This window comes from Arachis duranensis, chromosome 3, assembly GCF_000817695.3.
Source record: "Arachis duranensis cultivar V14167 chromosome 3, aradu.V14167.gnm2.J7QH, whole genome shotgun sequence".
Lineage (NCBI taxonomy): Eukaryota > Viridiplantae > Streptophyta > Magnoliopsida > Fabales > Fabaceae > Arachis > Arachis duranensis.
The window spans coordinates 129805133-129821055 of NC_029774.3; the positions used below are offsets into that span (position 1 = coordinate 129805133).

Here is a 15923-nt window from a genome sequence, read left to right on the forward strand (position 1 = left end):
GATAATAACTATTTTTTCTTTATTGGTATATAATTAAGAATTAAAATCAAAATTAAAGGTTACCCAAGTTGCGCAAGTTGAAGTGATTTAGAGTGTGGAGATAGTGATTAATGACAGCACTCAAATTTGCTTGTGGCTCCCCGGTGCAGTTAGGGGAGATAGCGAGGTTCATGTGGCACCTATTATTGTTATTGTGTCGTTGTTCCTCTTCTGTTGTTGTATGAGGTGGTGGAGTCAATGCCATTGGCACCTTCTTTCCCTTGATTCTTCAAGTCTCTGTTTGGTAGAGGCGAAGAATAGCGGCGAGATTAACACACTATTTATAAAAAAGTACTTAAAGTGTTATAATTATATTAAATATATATTAAAATTAATTATTAATATAAAATATATACTAAAATAAATTAAATCATATATATTTTTATATATAAATAATAACCGATTTAATTATATATATAAAGTTACTAGCCCAAAACTCTCATCAGCCGAAAATACTCCCAATCAAACATATGACATCACTCCCTCACATCCCTCTCGCTCTCAATTTTTTTTAAATTTTTTTTAATTTTTATATTATATTTGAAAAGTTTAGCCTTTATTTTAAAAGAAAAAGGTAAAAAATTGTTTAATATACTATTTTATATAATAAGTCAACTATTTTGTCACATTTTTAGTTAATGATATTAATTTTTCATATAATTTTATACAAATAATTCATATGATATATAATTATAAATTAATATTAAATTAGAAAAATTAAATTCTATGAAATGTATATATAAATATAGGGTAAATTACTAAATTGATTTTTATGTTTGGGCGAAATCCTGTTTTGATCCTTAAGGTTTAAAATGTTCTATTTGAATCCAAAGAAAATTCATTTAGCTTCAATTTAATCCAACCGTGAGATCAAAATTAAATAAGGGTAAAGTATATTTTTTGTCTTTAAAGTTTACTAAAAGTTTCAAAAATACCCCTAAGTTTTAATTTGTTTCAATTTTATCCTTAATGTTTTCGATTTGCATCAATTTTATCCTTTTTTTCAAAATTTTTGGTCAAACTATGATTAACATTATTTTTTTTCCAATAACACCCTCCAAACACTATTCTCTTTCATCATTATCTTCAAACTCACTCAGCAATAGCCCCATCCCTCACTCCCTCTTCGACTGTCTCCTCCGCCGTGTAGTCTACCTCCAGAACAACTCCCTCTCCAGCCACTTCCCACCGCTGCTCCTCAACCTCACCAACCTCTAGGGACTCAACTTCGCCAACTTCCAGCTACTCAATCTCGCTCACAACCTCCTCTCCGGCACGTTTTTTGACAACATAACGAACTTCCTCTGATACCTCGATTTATCTTTCCACACATTCTCCGGCGACATTCGAATGAACTTCTCTTCCAAATCTCAACGCCAGCTCATCAACTTGTCCTACAATGACCTTTTCGGTGGAATTTTGGTCACCATCGGAGCTCTAAAGAAGCTCGAGCATCTCTGGCTTGACTTCAACAATTTCCATGGGACCTTACCTTCAACACTTACAAACTGAAAGATACGAAACGTTCCACGAGAAGAGAATGTTATTGATTCCCAACATGATTCCGATGAAGATCGATAAAGGTAGAATTTTTTTATTGAAATCTTTGAGAGCATGCTTGAAGATACGGTACCCACAAAGAGGAGAAAGTAATTGAGAATTAGAAGGGACATGTACCTCTTGTTTGTTATGGAGTTCTGATCTGTTGTTGCATGGAGCTGTTGTTGTGTTTTGTTGTTGTTAATGTTGCCGTTGCCCATTTTCAATTTTGCTTCTTGTTCTTAAATGTTGATGGATTCGATTTCAAGTGCTTCGTAGTTCTTGTTGGTTGGAGCTATGGTCAGGGATCAGTGATGGAATGATGGGTCTTGTAATGGAGTCTTCTCCATGAAAAAGAGAAGGAGGATTTGATATACATCACTTGCAGTGGTCGGAGTTGGGGTGCAAATGGCGGCGGGGGTATTGGGTAGTTGTTGTTCTTGATGATGATGAAAGGAAATAGGGTTTAGGGGTGTTATTGGAAAAAATTAATGTTGACTATAATTTGACCAAAAAAATTGAAGATAAGGATAAATTTGATGCAAATCGAAAACATTAAGGATAAAATTGAAACAAATTAAAACTTAGAGATATTTTTGAAACCTTTAGTAAATTTTAGGGACAAAAAATATACTTTATCCATTAAATAATTAACGAAATGTCTTATGACAGTAGTACAAGAATAAGGTCGATAATATAAAGAACAAATGCAAGCTCCAAAGGTACAAAATTAACCGTGGATGCATCAATACATTTATTTATTATTTTCCTTAGTCAAAAATAGAAAATATTTAATTTAAATTATAAGAAAAATGATAAATAAATGTATTGATGCATCCACGATTGATTTTGTGCCTCTAGAATTTATACTTGTTCTCCAAACTATCGATCTTGTTCTTATATTGCTGTCATGTAAGACATTTCGTTAATTATTTAACTTCTACCTCACGGTAGGATTACATTGAAACTAAATGAAACTTTTTTGGATTCAAATAGAACACTTTAAACCTTAAGGACCAAAACAGAATTACGCCGAGACTAATTTATTACTTTACCCTATAAATATATTAGCTCCATGTATAATAACATCAATCATGCTAGGTAATCAATTAAAATACCAGTCAATTACAATTAACTATCATTCTAATTCACTCTAAAACTCACTTTAAATCTCTCTCTCATTGAAAAAAAAATCCAAAACCCTCACCTTTTCTTTTCCCTCTCACGAATTTTTTTTAACAACAATACTCATTCGCATGGCTGCTTCTGCCACCACACTAAAATCGGTCTTCTACCATTGTCATTCGTTGTCTTGTCAAAAGTCTGTACCATCATTTGCTATCTCGTCAGAAGTTTATATCGTGTGTATTAGATCATTTTCAGTAGAAAATTCATCCCAATTTCTGTTTATGACCTATCTGTCATAAAAAGTAATTCCACATTAATTTTTACGTCATAAACAGTAAATAAGAATTCAAAGCATCTCTCTCTTCTCCATTAGGAGGAACTAATTTCAGTCCCTATTGTGATTCTATTTAATTAATTAATTAAAATACTTGAAACTAATGTAATTAATTTTTTTAATAATATAATTTAAATTTATAATTTAAAAATAATTCACTATTAAAAAATATTAATATTAAATAAATTCATATATAACAATAACACACAATATATAATTCAAAATTATTAATTAAATATAATAATATAATTAATATACAATATTAATTTAATTACTTATATTAATTATGATTTAAATAATTAATATAATTATTAAATAGAGTCATAGTTAATCATTATAATTATTAATAAATTAAATATAATTTAATTATTAAATAAATTAAATATTATTAATAATTTTATTCATAACATATTCTATAACGTTATTAGTTATTATATTATTTTCATAATATTTTTTTTTAAATTAAGTGCCACATGTTAACATTTTATTGAGAAAGCAAGGCCCTGATTAGAGGAACTTGCTTACTTTAAAATATGTGCTGAAACTCAAATTTATATTGCTCTAATGGTTGGCCTTCAACTTTTGTCAGAACGGGTCATTCATTCTCTTGCCGTTGGAGATGTTTTTAGTCTTCGTCTGCAGTGTTTTTGATTATTATATTTGTGGATATTTATTTTTGTTAGGTTTTGCATGTTTAATGTTGTTAGTTTTTAAATAGATTTTTTTACAATTTGTGGATGTTTCTTTTTTGTTATGTTTTGAATATTTATTTTCGTTAGGTTTTAGATGTTTCTTTTATTAAGTTTTGAATGTTTATCTAGATTTTGGATATTTTTTTAATAGATTTTGATAATTCTATTTTGTTAGGATTTAGAGTTTCTTTCTGTACAATAATTTTAGATGTTCCTTTTTATTATGTTTTGAATTTTTTTATATTTTAGATTTTTTTTGTCAGGCAAAGACATTATTATGGTTGCTGTCGCGATCAGAAGGAGGGACGGTAGCAGAGAGATGCACGATGCCAGCTGCAAGGGAGGCGCACAAAACGCTATAAAAACGATGGCGATAGAGAAACACATAACAGTCCAGAATTAATGGCGGTAAAAAAAGTGTACATATCACTATAAAATTGACAGCGCCAGAAAGATGCACGACATTGCAGAATTGATGATCAGTAAAAGAACGCAAAGTAAAAGAGGAGTGACGAGTAAAATAAGTATTATATATAAATACAAATGTCAAAATTAGTTTGATAGCTATCTACTAAGAATTATATAAGAAAAAAATAATCAATTTGAGTTGATTTAGTAGTTAGTTTATTATTCTGCTTAAATAAATGTGAATAATGTATTATGTATATAGCAGTTTATTCGCAAGCAATAAACTCTTAAATGAAATTTAAATTTGTGACGAATTAATCTTTAACCTATTAAATTGAGAGATATTACGAAAAAAATTAACGTTAAATCAATTTTTTATTAATATAAAATCAGAATTTTGTTATAAATTGGTTGATTTATTAAATTATTAGCAGTAGTATTAGTTACTTATATTTTTTAAAAAAAGTAATAATATTTAAGAGTAGAAATTAAATGTTTTACAAGATAAAAATGATAACATTTGACATTAAATAAAAGTGTAAATATCAAAATAATATTGCCAATGAACTATAACTCAAATGATATAGTCTTCCACCCCCTTTTTTCCTCTGTTTTTTACGGACAATTTTCCCCCTCAAAACTGAAGAAGAATAAACGCATAAAAGCAGTTGGTCATTACTCATTAGTCGTCATACCCATTGTGCCAAATCTTAACAGCATAGGCTAATTTATTTTTTTAAAATAATAATGTCATCTTTTTCTATAAATTCGTACAAATATATAATGAAAAAAAAAAACTATATGAGAAATAACATTATAAAAAGTAGAAATAAAATTACTATTCCCTTATTTTTTAATGTATAAATGTCACTAGTACTAATTTATATTAGACTAAAAAGAAAATAAACTTTTGAAAAACAAATATTTATTTTATTTATGAACTATTTGTTTATTATTTTTAAAAAATAGAACAAAAAATAAATAATATTTTTATACTTTTTGATAAACAGGTAAAGATATGACAGAAGCAGTTGACGAGAAAAAAATATAAATATTTATTACTATTAAGGTTTATAATTAATTTTTTTCAAATTTGTCCTTAAAATATATAAATATAAAGATGTTAAATTTTATTTACTATCAATTATTCAGATTATTAAAATATTTATTACATTATATTAAAATGTAAAACGATTAAATATTTAATTAAATTATGTAATATAATTTATTTATTCATACATAAGTATGACTACTTTTTTGTAATTTAATTAAAAATAAGACTTACATATTTACTAGATTTATATCTATATAATTTAACTGCTTCTTATGCTAATAAAAATATTTTTATTTCTAAAAATATTGTTATTTCTATATGTTGTGATTATAAGAAGTGCGCATGACATTGTGAAAGAAATAATAATTAAAAAAAAGGTGAAAGTATATAAAAGGAAAACAAATGTTATATGGGAAAAATAGAAAGCCCAGAGCGTCTCTTGTTGCTCCAGCTTTAATGGCGTGTGAGACTACGCTGAGTGTGTACACCTACGCTTTCCAGTAACCGCATGTAAATCTTCAATCTTTGCATGCTTCACCAACTCCTCACAAAAACAAAACCCCATTAACCCAATTCATATGATTCTCTCTAAAATGCTAAAATGCTAAAATGCAATCCCAATTCTCATCATAAAGGAACCATTTTTATTATTCTTAAAAAACTGTGACCCAGATGGCCAGACAGTCGTAACATCTTCTTTGAATCGATATCTGAAAAGGGTTCTCTGATTGCTTTGTGTGAGTTTTTCCTCTTGTGTTCTCTGTTTTTTCCTTTTTTCTCTGCGTTTGTTCTTTCAGTTCTTTGTGTGTGAATGTGTTGAGATGGGTAAAGAAATGACTGAGAATGTGAAAGACGATGGTGAGCTTGAGGAGCTTGAGATGTTGCTGAATGAGATCCCTCGGGCAACATCGCACAATCTCCTCCACCTTTACCACAGGAATCGCCATGTTAATGGTGATGATGATCATGATCATGGAATGTGTGGTATGTATGATGATGTTGATGAGCCGTTAACAACTCAGATTCAGTATCCATGTGTTTCATCACCTTTGAGTGGCTTCTCTGACGGCTCTTCGTCAAGCTTGTTCCTCCATGGTGGACATTCCCTCTCTGACACTGGATCACCAACATTGGAGGATCTCAAATCCACCATTCCTTCTGGAAGCTCTTGTCACCCGAATCCTTTCTACTTGGATTCACTGACACCTGATTCAGCTTCCATTAACAGTGCCAATGGAAGCTTCGCTGATGAACTTGGCCTTTGTGCCAATTTGAGTCAAATGTACCTTGGAAATCAACATGACAGTCCGTACGATTCCAAAGATGTTTCAATGGGTATGAATGGGGTTCCGTTTCGTGATTGTTCCTTTACTGGAAATACTCCAATCAATGTCAACAAACATGGTGATTATTGCAATTTCAATAGGGAATTTTTAGATTGTGCGGCGGTCCAGTCACTGTTTCCCAGGAGTCCTATCAACCATGGTTCTGATATAAATCCGACATTATCAGGATTAACCCAGGATTACAAAATGGCTAATTTATTCGGACCAAGACAGTGTACTAAATGGCCTGAGACAGTTCCTTCTCAGTTGAATGGATTTGGTGTTTCAATGGATTCTCCAAGGCACAGAAGGCAGATGCTAGATAACTATTATTTCAGAGGAAATCAGGGACCGGTGCCTGCTGCTTCTTTGAGCCGAAATTCAGTGGTTGATGCTATACTATGTGCACAGAAAAATGGAATGAATTTAATGGAAGAGACATGCATGTCAAGATTGTCAAACTCTTCCCTTTGTACTAATTTAAGACCTTATTTGAGTGTTCAGCATAGCCACCCTTTATCTAATGCAAGAACTGTGCTTCCTTCAGATGCAAGAATCCCACAAGGGAATCTAGATTCTATCACCAGTGAGGGAAGCTTCATTTTACAAGGTGAAGGTTTAAATTATGTTGTTAACAGATGCTCAGATCGTTCACGATGTCAGAATAAGGCTGCTGTGCGAGGTACTGGATATGGTAAACATCTAAGGAGAACGGAACTTGACACCCAGCACCAGGTTGTTGGATCTCATGGAAGTCCTAGGAGTGTTGGGATTGGTTGCTCATTCCCTTTGATGCCAAAGTATAGTTCCCTAGCCGAAGCTCGAGGATATATATATTTAATAGCCAAAGATCAGCATGGGTGTAGGTTCCTCCAAAGAACGTTTGAAGAGGGTACCCCAGAAGATGTTCAAGTGATATTTAATGAGATCATTGATCATGTGGTGGAACTTATGATGAATCCCTTTGGGAATTACCTTATGCAGAAGTTATTGGATGTATGCAGTGAAGAACAGAGAATGCAGATTCTACTCATAATTACTGAAGAACCAGGACAGCTTGTTAGAATCTCTTTAAACACCCATGGGTAGTTCTGCAACTTATGCAAATATTACAGTATTATATTGACTAGATGATATCCAATTTGACATCATTCTTAACTTGTTTCCTCCCTTTTTATCAGCACTCGTGTGGTACAGAAGCTGATTGAGACTCTCAAAACCAGGCAGCAAATTTCATTAGTTGTATCAGCTCTTGAACCAGGATTCTTAGCTCTCATCAAAGACCTAAATGGAAACCATGTAGTTCAGCGTTGTTTGCTATGCCTGAACAATGAGGATAACAAGGTATGATGATCCATCTCATAATATTGTTGCAAATAAAAGTTCAGTCTTCTTGATATGTTTTTATAAACGGTTGATGGTGGATCATGATAACTAATCATCTCATGTGAAAGAGCACATTATTTGTTTCTCACGGATTCATTTCATTTGGAAGTTATCACACTTATTGCTTAACATGCAACACTTTATTTGTTTGGATCGGTAGTTACAGGGAGACGTTTAAGGGGTGTGTTAAGTATGAAAGACATGATTCCACATTTTTTTCTGGCTTGGCTCTTGCCATCATTGATTTAACCTGCTACTCTTGCAATTTTTATGCTACCGTAGTTCGAGAAGTTTTGTATTCAGCGGAATATGTTTAGTAAAAGCTCTTGATGGTCATTACCAAGACAAATGATAGACTACATTTGCTTAGGTGTTATGGGTTGCATTAAGATTCCTGTTCTATATTGGATAAAAAAATTGTTTTACTGATGTATTATGGGTTGCAGCAATATTTGTCTTTTTATTGAAAACATCAAGCATGTAACAAACATGTCATTGTAAAATAATGTATGTAGGATTTCAAAGTGCATAAGCATTATAGAGAGTACTAACTAATGAACCAAAAAATCATCAATCTGTGATAATCTGAGGTAGGCGAAGAGTTGTAAAATGTGATGATGATTGAAGTGGTATCTGTTTTTGGTATGTATTGCTTAACTTAAGGTTTAAGGTTTAATATATATTGTGTGATGGAAATGTTCATTTGGCACATATCTATGTTGTATGTTAAATTTTGTATGAATTGAACTATATGGATGATGTTATGGTATATTTTCTTTTTCCTAGTGCCCTCTTGTTTCTACGGGTAGCCGTGCTAATTGATTTAATGCAGGCCATTTTGAGAAAAGGGCATTGTTAATTCCTTGAGGAGAAATTATATATATATATTTTCCTGTTTGCATTAAGCAGTTCATCTTTGTTGCTGCTGCAAAGTATTGTGTTGACATTGCAACTCATCAGCATGGATGTTGTGTTCTACAAAGATGCATCGGCCATTCAACTGGGGAGCATCGAGAAAAACTGATTGCAGAGATATCTGCTAATGCACTTCTGCTATCTCAAGATCCATTTGGGTAATAATTACAACAATGTTACTTAGATTATAAAGCATGTGCTAAAGCCTTCCATTGAATTTTTAAGACACATCTAGCTTTTTGTCTACCTACAGATTATGTTCTATCTTATACCAGAAGCTAGAAATATCTTTAGTAATTTATGTAGAAGATTTTAACCCAACTTACTGGAGGCTACATTTGATGGGGACTAGAAAATTTGGTGCTCATGCAGCATCGTTTGTTTTACATCTGTGCCTTGTGCTAATGAGCATTTCTTATGATAATCTTGTGTTGTTTTATAGTGTCATTGTGGCAAAGAAGATGATAGCAGCTAGAGTAATTTTAAATGAGATTTCTTTCTTTAAATACTCTTGCTTCTGTGCCTGCGTGGTATTTACATTTAGCAAAGTTGACTGTTTTTAACAAATCACCAATTCTATGCGTACCTTAATCATTTCTAGATGATAGGGTAGTGTACTTGAAACTATGAGATGAATGATTCCTCTACTACCTCTTTGATTTTATTACTGTTTCATCTCTCTGTTCTTTTCTACCTGCTGCAGAAATTATGTTGTTCAATATATCCTGGAGTTAGGAATTCCACATGCCACTGGAGCCATACTTCTGCAATTTGAAGGTAATTATGTGCACCTGTCAAGACAAAAGTTCAGCAGCCATGTGGTTGAGAAATGTCTTGCTGTATTCAATGATGAGAATCGGTCGAGAGTCATTCATGAACTTCTTTCTGCTCCTCACTTTGAACACTTGCTTCAAGATCCACATGCAAATTATGTCGTTCAATCAGCTCTTCGCTATTCTGAGGTTTGTATCAAGACCACTTTATCTTCCTTTTCACTTTTGACAAACCCATTACAGAACGTTTAGTTCAACTTCAATATCTTGCCATGCTTTTTTCTTTCAAAATTTTTTGTCATATATTTATTATCTTTTCAGTTCTTGTTTTGTCTGTATTAGAAGTGCACATAATTTCCATAATCTTGTCTTTGCAACTTTTTCCTTGAGTTTCTTTTTGTTTTCTCAGTCTTTTTTTTTCACTGAACCAGGGTCATTTGCACAATTTACTCGTTGAAACGATCGAGTCCCACAAGGCAATTTCTCGTAACAGCCCATATTCTAAGAAGATTTTCTCACCAAATCTTTTGAGAAAATGATGTATATTCTCCTCTTTTGCAAGAAGTGTTGTTGTTGTTCATAAGGATGTCGGAATCTGCTGGCAGAGTTATTTGTTTTGCATTGTTATTTAAGTGTAAGTTGAGAAGAAGAGCAGACAAGTCTTGCTCACATTTAATTTTTATTTTTTGGACAAATATGAATGTACTATTTCTGTTGTCTTGTATTTCAACTTTTGAGTATTATCATCCTGTTAATTATGGTATTCTCAATGTGTGAGAAAGTATAGTGTATAGTGAATATTTAGGATTTTTTTTGCTGCTATTTGTACAAATACTAAGAGGAAGGTTTAACTTCCATTATTTTGTGTAAGGCGCTTCCAGAATAGCCTTTTCTGTTGGGCGCTTTTAGAATAACATCCTTTGCCTTGGTTGCAAGGGAATGAATTATGCTGCATCTTATTCTGTATTCATACTTCTTATCTTATTGTTCTTGTTCCTCTTTCTGGAGTTGTTGAAGTTTTCACAAAATTCCCCTTTTGAAAGAACATGAAATCAATTTTGCTTTCTCTTATTCAGCTGCTGAGTAATACTAGTCACTTTTAAAATATAACAAGACTCAAATTGAATGAAAGTACGTACCAAAAGTAACTTATTACTGTTAAACGGATAGAATAGTACTGAATCTGAAGCCGTCAAAGTAGTGCTAGAGTTATACGTTCATATTCCTCGTAAATCATAAGAGTTAGTGTCGCTTTCCAAATAAAGGATCGGAACACTAGGATAAGCATCAAACCTGTTAACAATATGTTTATGATTAACAAAATATTTTACTTGCTTATACACGATGCATATGTAGTTGTGAATGTGTGTATCATATATAATAATCAAGTCAAACAAGAATCGCAAAGTTTTAGGACAGAGAAAGACAAGTATCATGACTCAGCAATTCAGCATGTCCGGATGAAACAAAATGATTATTGAAATTTTTATAGTTAAATATTCTGAGAATGCATGGAACAGAAACTCGAATGCTCGCATTGCAATTTGATTAAAATTTCTAATGTATTTATAATTTAAAATTTTTTATTAATAGTAACTTAATACGTGTCTTTATTAACTAAACCCTAAATCCCGAGGATTCCTATTATGTGAATATCCAGTTCTCCACATCTCCTCCATCCTCCTCCAGCGACACCAGCCCGCCATTCCGGTCTTCTCCAGCCCCAGCCGTCACCATTCTTCCGGGCCCCTGAGCTCTGCCGTTGCCGTCGCCTTCCTCTCTTCTGTTCTGCTGCTCCTCTCTGTTCTCCGCCTCTCTCCCCTTGCCTCCCAATCTGCTTCGCTGCCTCGCCTATTCTCGCTTTAAGTATGCCCTTTTTTTAATTATAAATTTATATTTCTGTGTTTTGTGTGTGTGTGATTCCTGAAATTGTAGTCTGATTCTGTTAACCTTAACCGTCTGCAACCGTAATAGCTAAGCTGAAGTTCGTTCTAAGAGTCAATAGATATTGGCAGAATCGGTGATAAAATGGGTTTAGGGTTGAGAAACTTCACTGAGAGAAACAATAATGGACAACATGTCCTGGACACTGAGAATGGGGAGGAACTCATGCACATGCAGCGTGGTGTGGACCTTGTGCTTGCCAACCTCCCTCCCATCTCCTCCGGCACACTCTATATTACTACCAAGTAACTAAATCACTTGTTATTTTCCATCCTTTTACAGTTACATACTCAATTTTACTAAACATCACAATCTGGTGACTCTGTTTGTTGCGGGCAAGTGATATGGCTCAGCGATGTAGACAACACCAAGGGATATGCTGTTGATTTCTTGTCTATTTCCCTCCATGCCGTCTCAAGAGACCCAGATGCCTACCCCCATCCTTGTTTATACACCCAGGTATCACCTATTATTTCTTAATTAATGTGTTTTGTATTTTCAAATCTCTGACTAGTAGGGCGCTTCCTGAAGATTGACACTAATGCTGAAGAGGATGGTTCCGAAAACTCCGACTCTGAATCCAGTGACATACAAGATTTATCCAGGATCACAGAGATGAGGCTTATCCCCTCTGATCCTTCTCAATGTATGTTGGCAATTTACACTTTGGTACTTTTCTTGTTGTTACTCCGGGGTTTGCTTATATGTATTTTTTGCAGTGGATACTTTGTTTCAAGTATTCTGTGAGTGTGCAGAGCTTAATCCAGAACCAAATGATGGTTAGCGCTAACCTCCCATACTGTTATTAATACTCTGTTTTTACTTTTTACTCCTTTCTGAGTTGTTTGTGTTGATATTGTTCTTTTAGGAAGGAGAAGAGCATGATTGGGTTTTCAGTGCTGATCAGATGGAAGGGGATGAGGAAGGTATATGCGGGGTTTTTTACCTTGTTTGTTAAAATTTGGAAAGGTTTGATCCCGTAGATTGTTCTAGTTGTTACGTTGCTAAAGATCTTCATTTTTCCCAGAGGAAGAAGGTTATATCTCTCATAATCCAGCGAACTCTCTTGGTCAGTCAAATGGACATCATGATCTAGCTCGTACAGTACTTGAGGTTGGTTGCTCTTCTTCATAGTTCCCTATCCACTTTTGTTTGTGCAGTCTCACATTCTGACATATAATCCTGTAACTTCTCTTGTGATTAAGTTTCTGCAAATTCAGTTATGGATACTTAAAAGTTGTCTATCACTATTTTATGTCTAACCTTCAAAGTTTCTGTAAATTCAGTTATGGATACTTTAGGTTATTTGTTAATTGTACTTTCTCTTTCATTTTGGTGGTTGTTTTTATTTTTCCTTTTATATGGTGTTATGCTCGAGTCTTGATATACTAAGTCTCTTGAATCAATTTTAACGCTTGCAGATTAATTGTTCCTCTCTTGATATGGAATAATTATCATTTGCTTTCTGTTTTAACACATTCAAACTAGAACTTCATTCTTTTCTTGCCTAAAATCCTTTAGAGTGTTGTTTGAAGTTGTTAACCAGTTGTATGTTTTCCCTCCTTCTATAAGTAAATTTAAAAGGAGTTAAATCCCGATTTTGTCCCTCTTGGTTTGTTACAGTTATTGAATGGTCTGTGATATAGGGAGAGACCAGGTCAGGAGGGAAGACGTCAGATGTGTTTAAATTGTTTAAATGCTTGTTGCTATTGCAAGCATCATGAACCTTGTTTTGTTTTGTTTCTTTACTTTTTTTAGTATCTAGAACAAATTAGGTTACTATATACTATTTGGATCAAGTACCATTTTCTGAATTCTGATTAAAGGAGAACCTTAGGTATGACCTGAATATTAATGTAAAATTCATTGCATTTTATGATAATCTATTAAATATTAAGGAGTTTGGCAAAATCTTTTTATTTTTTTTCCCTCTGCTTTTTATTTTGATAGGCTCGAGACACTGAGCTAGATATGGATGCGAAAAAGTTGTTGGCAGTCGCTATAAGAACAAGACAGCCACACATATCATTTGGTCTTTATTCTACTTGTTTAAGGGGGTGGTTATTTATTGTGTAGTGCCTTCACTGCATCTAGTGTATGAAAGTTTTCCAACTGATTTTACTTCCCATTCTCTAAATAATTTTTTACCAATAACTAGCTTGTGCTTCGGAGGGGTAGACCACCTATCTTTGTTGCAAAAATTTTGATAAGTACAATTTTAGGATATTTGAATGATTAATGCTATTTTATGGAATTTCATTCTATTGACACTTTCAAGTTCATGGTAACCTAATTTCTAAATTCAAATATTGAAATATAGTTTTTTGTTATTATTTTGAAAATTTGAAGCAAAAATGATTACACTAAGACAATTTATTAACTGGTTGAGGGCATATCTTTATTCTATTTTGTGTATTGATGTGGATAAATCCAATGCTGGTTTGTAATGTGTTTCTCTGTACCGGAATCCTTATCTATTCTCATGACTTGTGAGGCTTTAATGCTTTATATTGATGATTTTGTATTTGCTTATCTCCGAAGTAACTGGTAGAGGGGCCGAGGAGGAAAGAGGAGTGGTTATGGCGAATTGTCGATCAGTTATATAAGAAACCCACGTTCAGTACCAGATTTTAAATTTGTTTCAAAATTATCCCTTATTTATATTAAGTTTGATTGATTGCAGCTTCATATCAACGATCAGCGTTTTGAGGATGCAGAAGAGATGGAGCACGATGAGGATGGCACCCATAATTGAGTGGCTGTGTTTAGCCGAACATAGCATATGAACTGTTGGTTATGTTATGTAAATTAGTATAAAAATCTGATTAGGGGGTTATATACTGTTGATAATTGATGGACAATTATGCGCGATTAATGAATTTTGTTTCATGTTTAGAATGATGAAAGTGCTTTGAAAGTGTTAGCAGGTAACAATATTAAGCCCCCTAGTTTTATTCTAAACCACTAAGAATAGGTGAGTTGTGAGTAGATTTGTGTTAAGTCGTAGCTGATGATTGGTTTAATTCAAATAAGAAAAAGTCTAGGAGGTCAGTACTTTTATTAGAATTTGGTTAACACTTAACCATCAAGAAAAAAGTGAATAATTTTATATTATTAGATGAAATTTTATATCATTAAAAACACTAATGATAACTAATTGATAGCTACAAATTACAAAATTTGTTAGTCTTCTAGCACTCCTCCCTCGAATATTTGTTTATAATTAGTCTCCGTTTGTCCTTTAATCCATCCAACTAAATTTTTGTTTTCTATCACCACCTTCAATTCTTCTTCCTTTATATTGGCTTCCTCCACGAGAAACTGAATAACTATCATAACCCCTTCCAAAATCGAATTCTCTCTTATTTTTTCTTGAACTACATCCCCTGTTATTTTTTCTTGGACTACATCCCCTATGATACATATTAATTCCTTCCTAAACCCATGACTTATCGAATATCAGCAGCAAAATAAATCTTTTGTAAGAAATGAAAGGGACTTGATAATTTTATTATGGGTTTATATATCTTGTACTCTTAAGACATATATTAAGTTTATAAATTAGGAAAGTTTTTATTGATTCTACGTCTATAATTATAAATATTTTGATATCTTCAAATATACTTTAAACCCAATTTACTAAAAACATGTCTAAAATTTATACTAACTTAAGTATCAAAGTCTTTTATAAATATTACTTCTCACCTTCTCATAAGAAGTTTAGATGATAACACTTCACACGAGAGACATTAGAGCTTTTCATTTGCTTGAGATTATTATTTTTGTTTTTCAATGACTCCACATGCACTAGCACTGTAATATACTTTCTCTTTATGAGAAAATATAACTTTTTTATTTTCATAAATTTATTAAAAACATTAACGTATTTGATGATAAAATTTGTCCAAATACATTCATTTAAGAAGGATAGGGTAATACAAAATTATACTACTAATTTTAAGTCCAACTTTATAAAGTTATTTTGGAAAAATATTTGTGTTTAAAAAAAACATAAATATTTTATTTTATATTTAGTAAATAAAAAGTTAGGTACCTGTACTTTTAGTTTTGGAAAAATTAGGAATATTTTAAAAACACTTATAAAAATGTTTTCAAAAACTAATCATTTATACTTTTTAAATTTAAAAAGCTTATTATAATCATCGAATTAATATATTACTGTATTGTTAACAAGGACAGATATACTTGTATAATTATAGGAGCAAACTCCCCACTAAAATTTAAAAATATTTTAAGTAATATATAAAAATGATGTATAACTATCTTTATTAAATTATAAAAATTAATTCCACTATTTATTTTATTCCATGTTATATATATCTTGTCTACACTCTTAAGATTTTTTAAATTCATCACTGGTGTTAA

At 32.2% G+C, this 15923-nt stretch overlaps 2 protein-coding genes across 7 annotated transcripts; both read left to right on the plus strand.

Moving 5' to 3' along the window:
- The first annotated feature begins 5631 nt into the window (after positions 1 to 5631).
- On the plus strand, positions 5632 to 10240 carry LOC107481765 (putative pumilio homolog 7, chloroplastic). The gene is made up of 5 exons (XM_016102076.3): positions 5632 to 7604; positions 7701 to 7863; positions 8815 to 8978; positions 9524 to 9782; positions 10025 to 10240. The coding sequence occupies exons 1-5, from the start codon at positions 6016 to 6018 to the stop codon at positions 10130 to 10132; spliced, it is 2283 nt and encodes a 760-aa protein (XP_015957562.3). The 5' UTR covers positions 5632 to 6015; the 3' UTR covers positions 10133 to 10240.
- An 870-nt stretch (positions 10241 to 11110) lies between these two features.
- Positions 11111 to 14435, plus strand: LOC107481766 (chloride conductance regulatory protein ICln). Of its 6 annotated transcripts, none has more exons than XM_052258409.1 (8): positions 11111 to 11459; positions 11599 to 11782; positions 11873 to 11996; positions 12069 to 12183; positions 12257 to 12316; positions 12404 to 12463; positions 12565 to 12650; positions 14221 to 14435. In XM_052258409.1, exons 2-8 carry the CDS (start codon positions 11622 to 11624, stop codon positions 14290 to 14292), a joined length of 678 nt encoding a protein of 225 aa, XP_052114369.1. In that variant the 5' UTR covers positions 11111 to 11459; positions 11599 to 11621; the 3' UTR covers positions 14293 to 14435. The 6 variants fall into 6 exon arrangements, with proteins under 6 accessions (XP_052114369.1, XP_052114372.1, XP_052114368.1 ...); XM_052258412.1 differs by having other exon boundaries at positions 11878 to 11996; XM_052258408.1 differs by having other exon boundaries at positions 11609 to 11782.
- Positions 14436 to 15923: the final 1488 nt, after the last annotated feature.

Bases quoted from the DNA above. Each gene is read 5' to 3' on its own strand.
- LOC107481766 (XM_052258409.1), top strand. From the start codon at position 11,622: ATGGGTTTAGGGTTGAGAAACTTCACTGAGAGAAACAATAATGGACAA. The intron at 11,783-11,872 runs GTAACTAAATCA...TGTTTGTTGCGG, and splicing joins ACACTCTATATTACTACCAA to GCAAGTGATATGGCTCAGCG. The intron at 12,464-12,564 runs GTATATGCGGGG...CATTTTTCCCAG, and splicing joins GATGGAAGGGGATGAGGAAG to AGGAAGAAGGTTATATCTCT.
- LOC107481765 (XM_016102076.3), top strand. From the start codon at position 6,016: ATGGGTAAAGAAATGACTGAGAATGTGAAAGACGATGGTGAGCTTGAG. The intron at 7,605-7,700 runs GTAGTTCTGCAA...CCTTTTTATCAG, and splicing joins ATCTCTTTAAACACCCATGG to CACTCGTGTGGTACAGAAGC. The intron at 7,864-8,814 runs GTATGATGATCC...TGCATTAAGCAG, and splicing joins TGAACAATGAGGATAACAAG to TTCATCTTTGTTGCTGCTGC.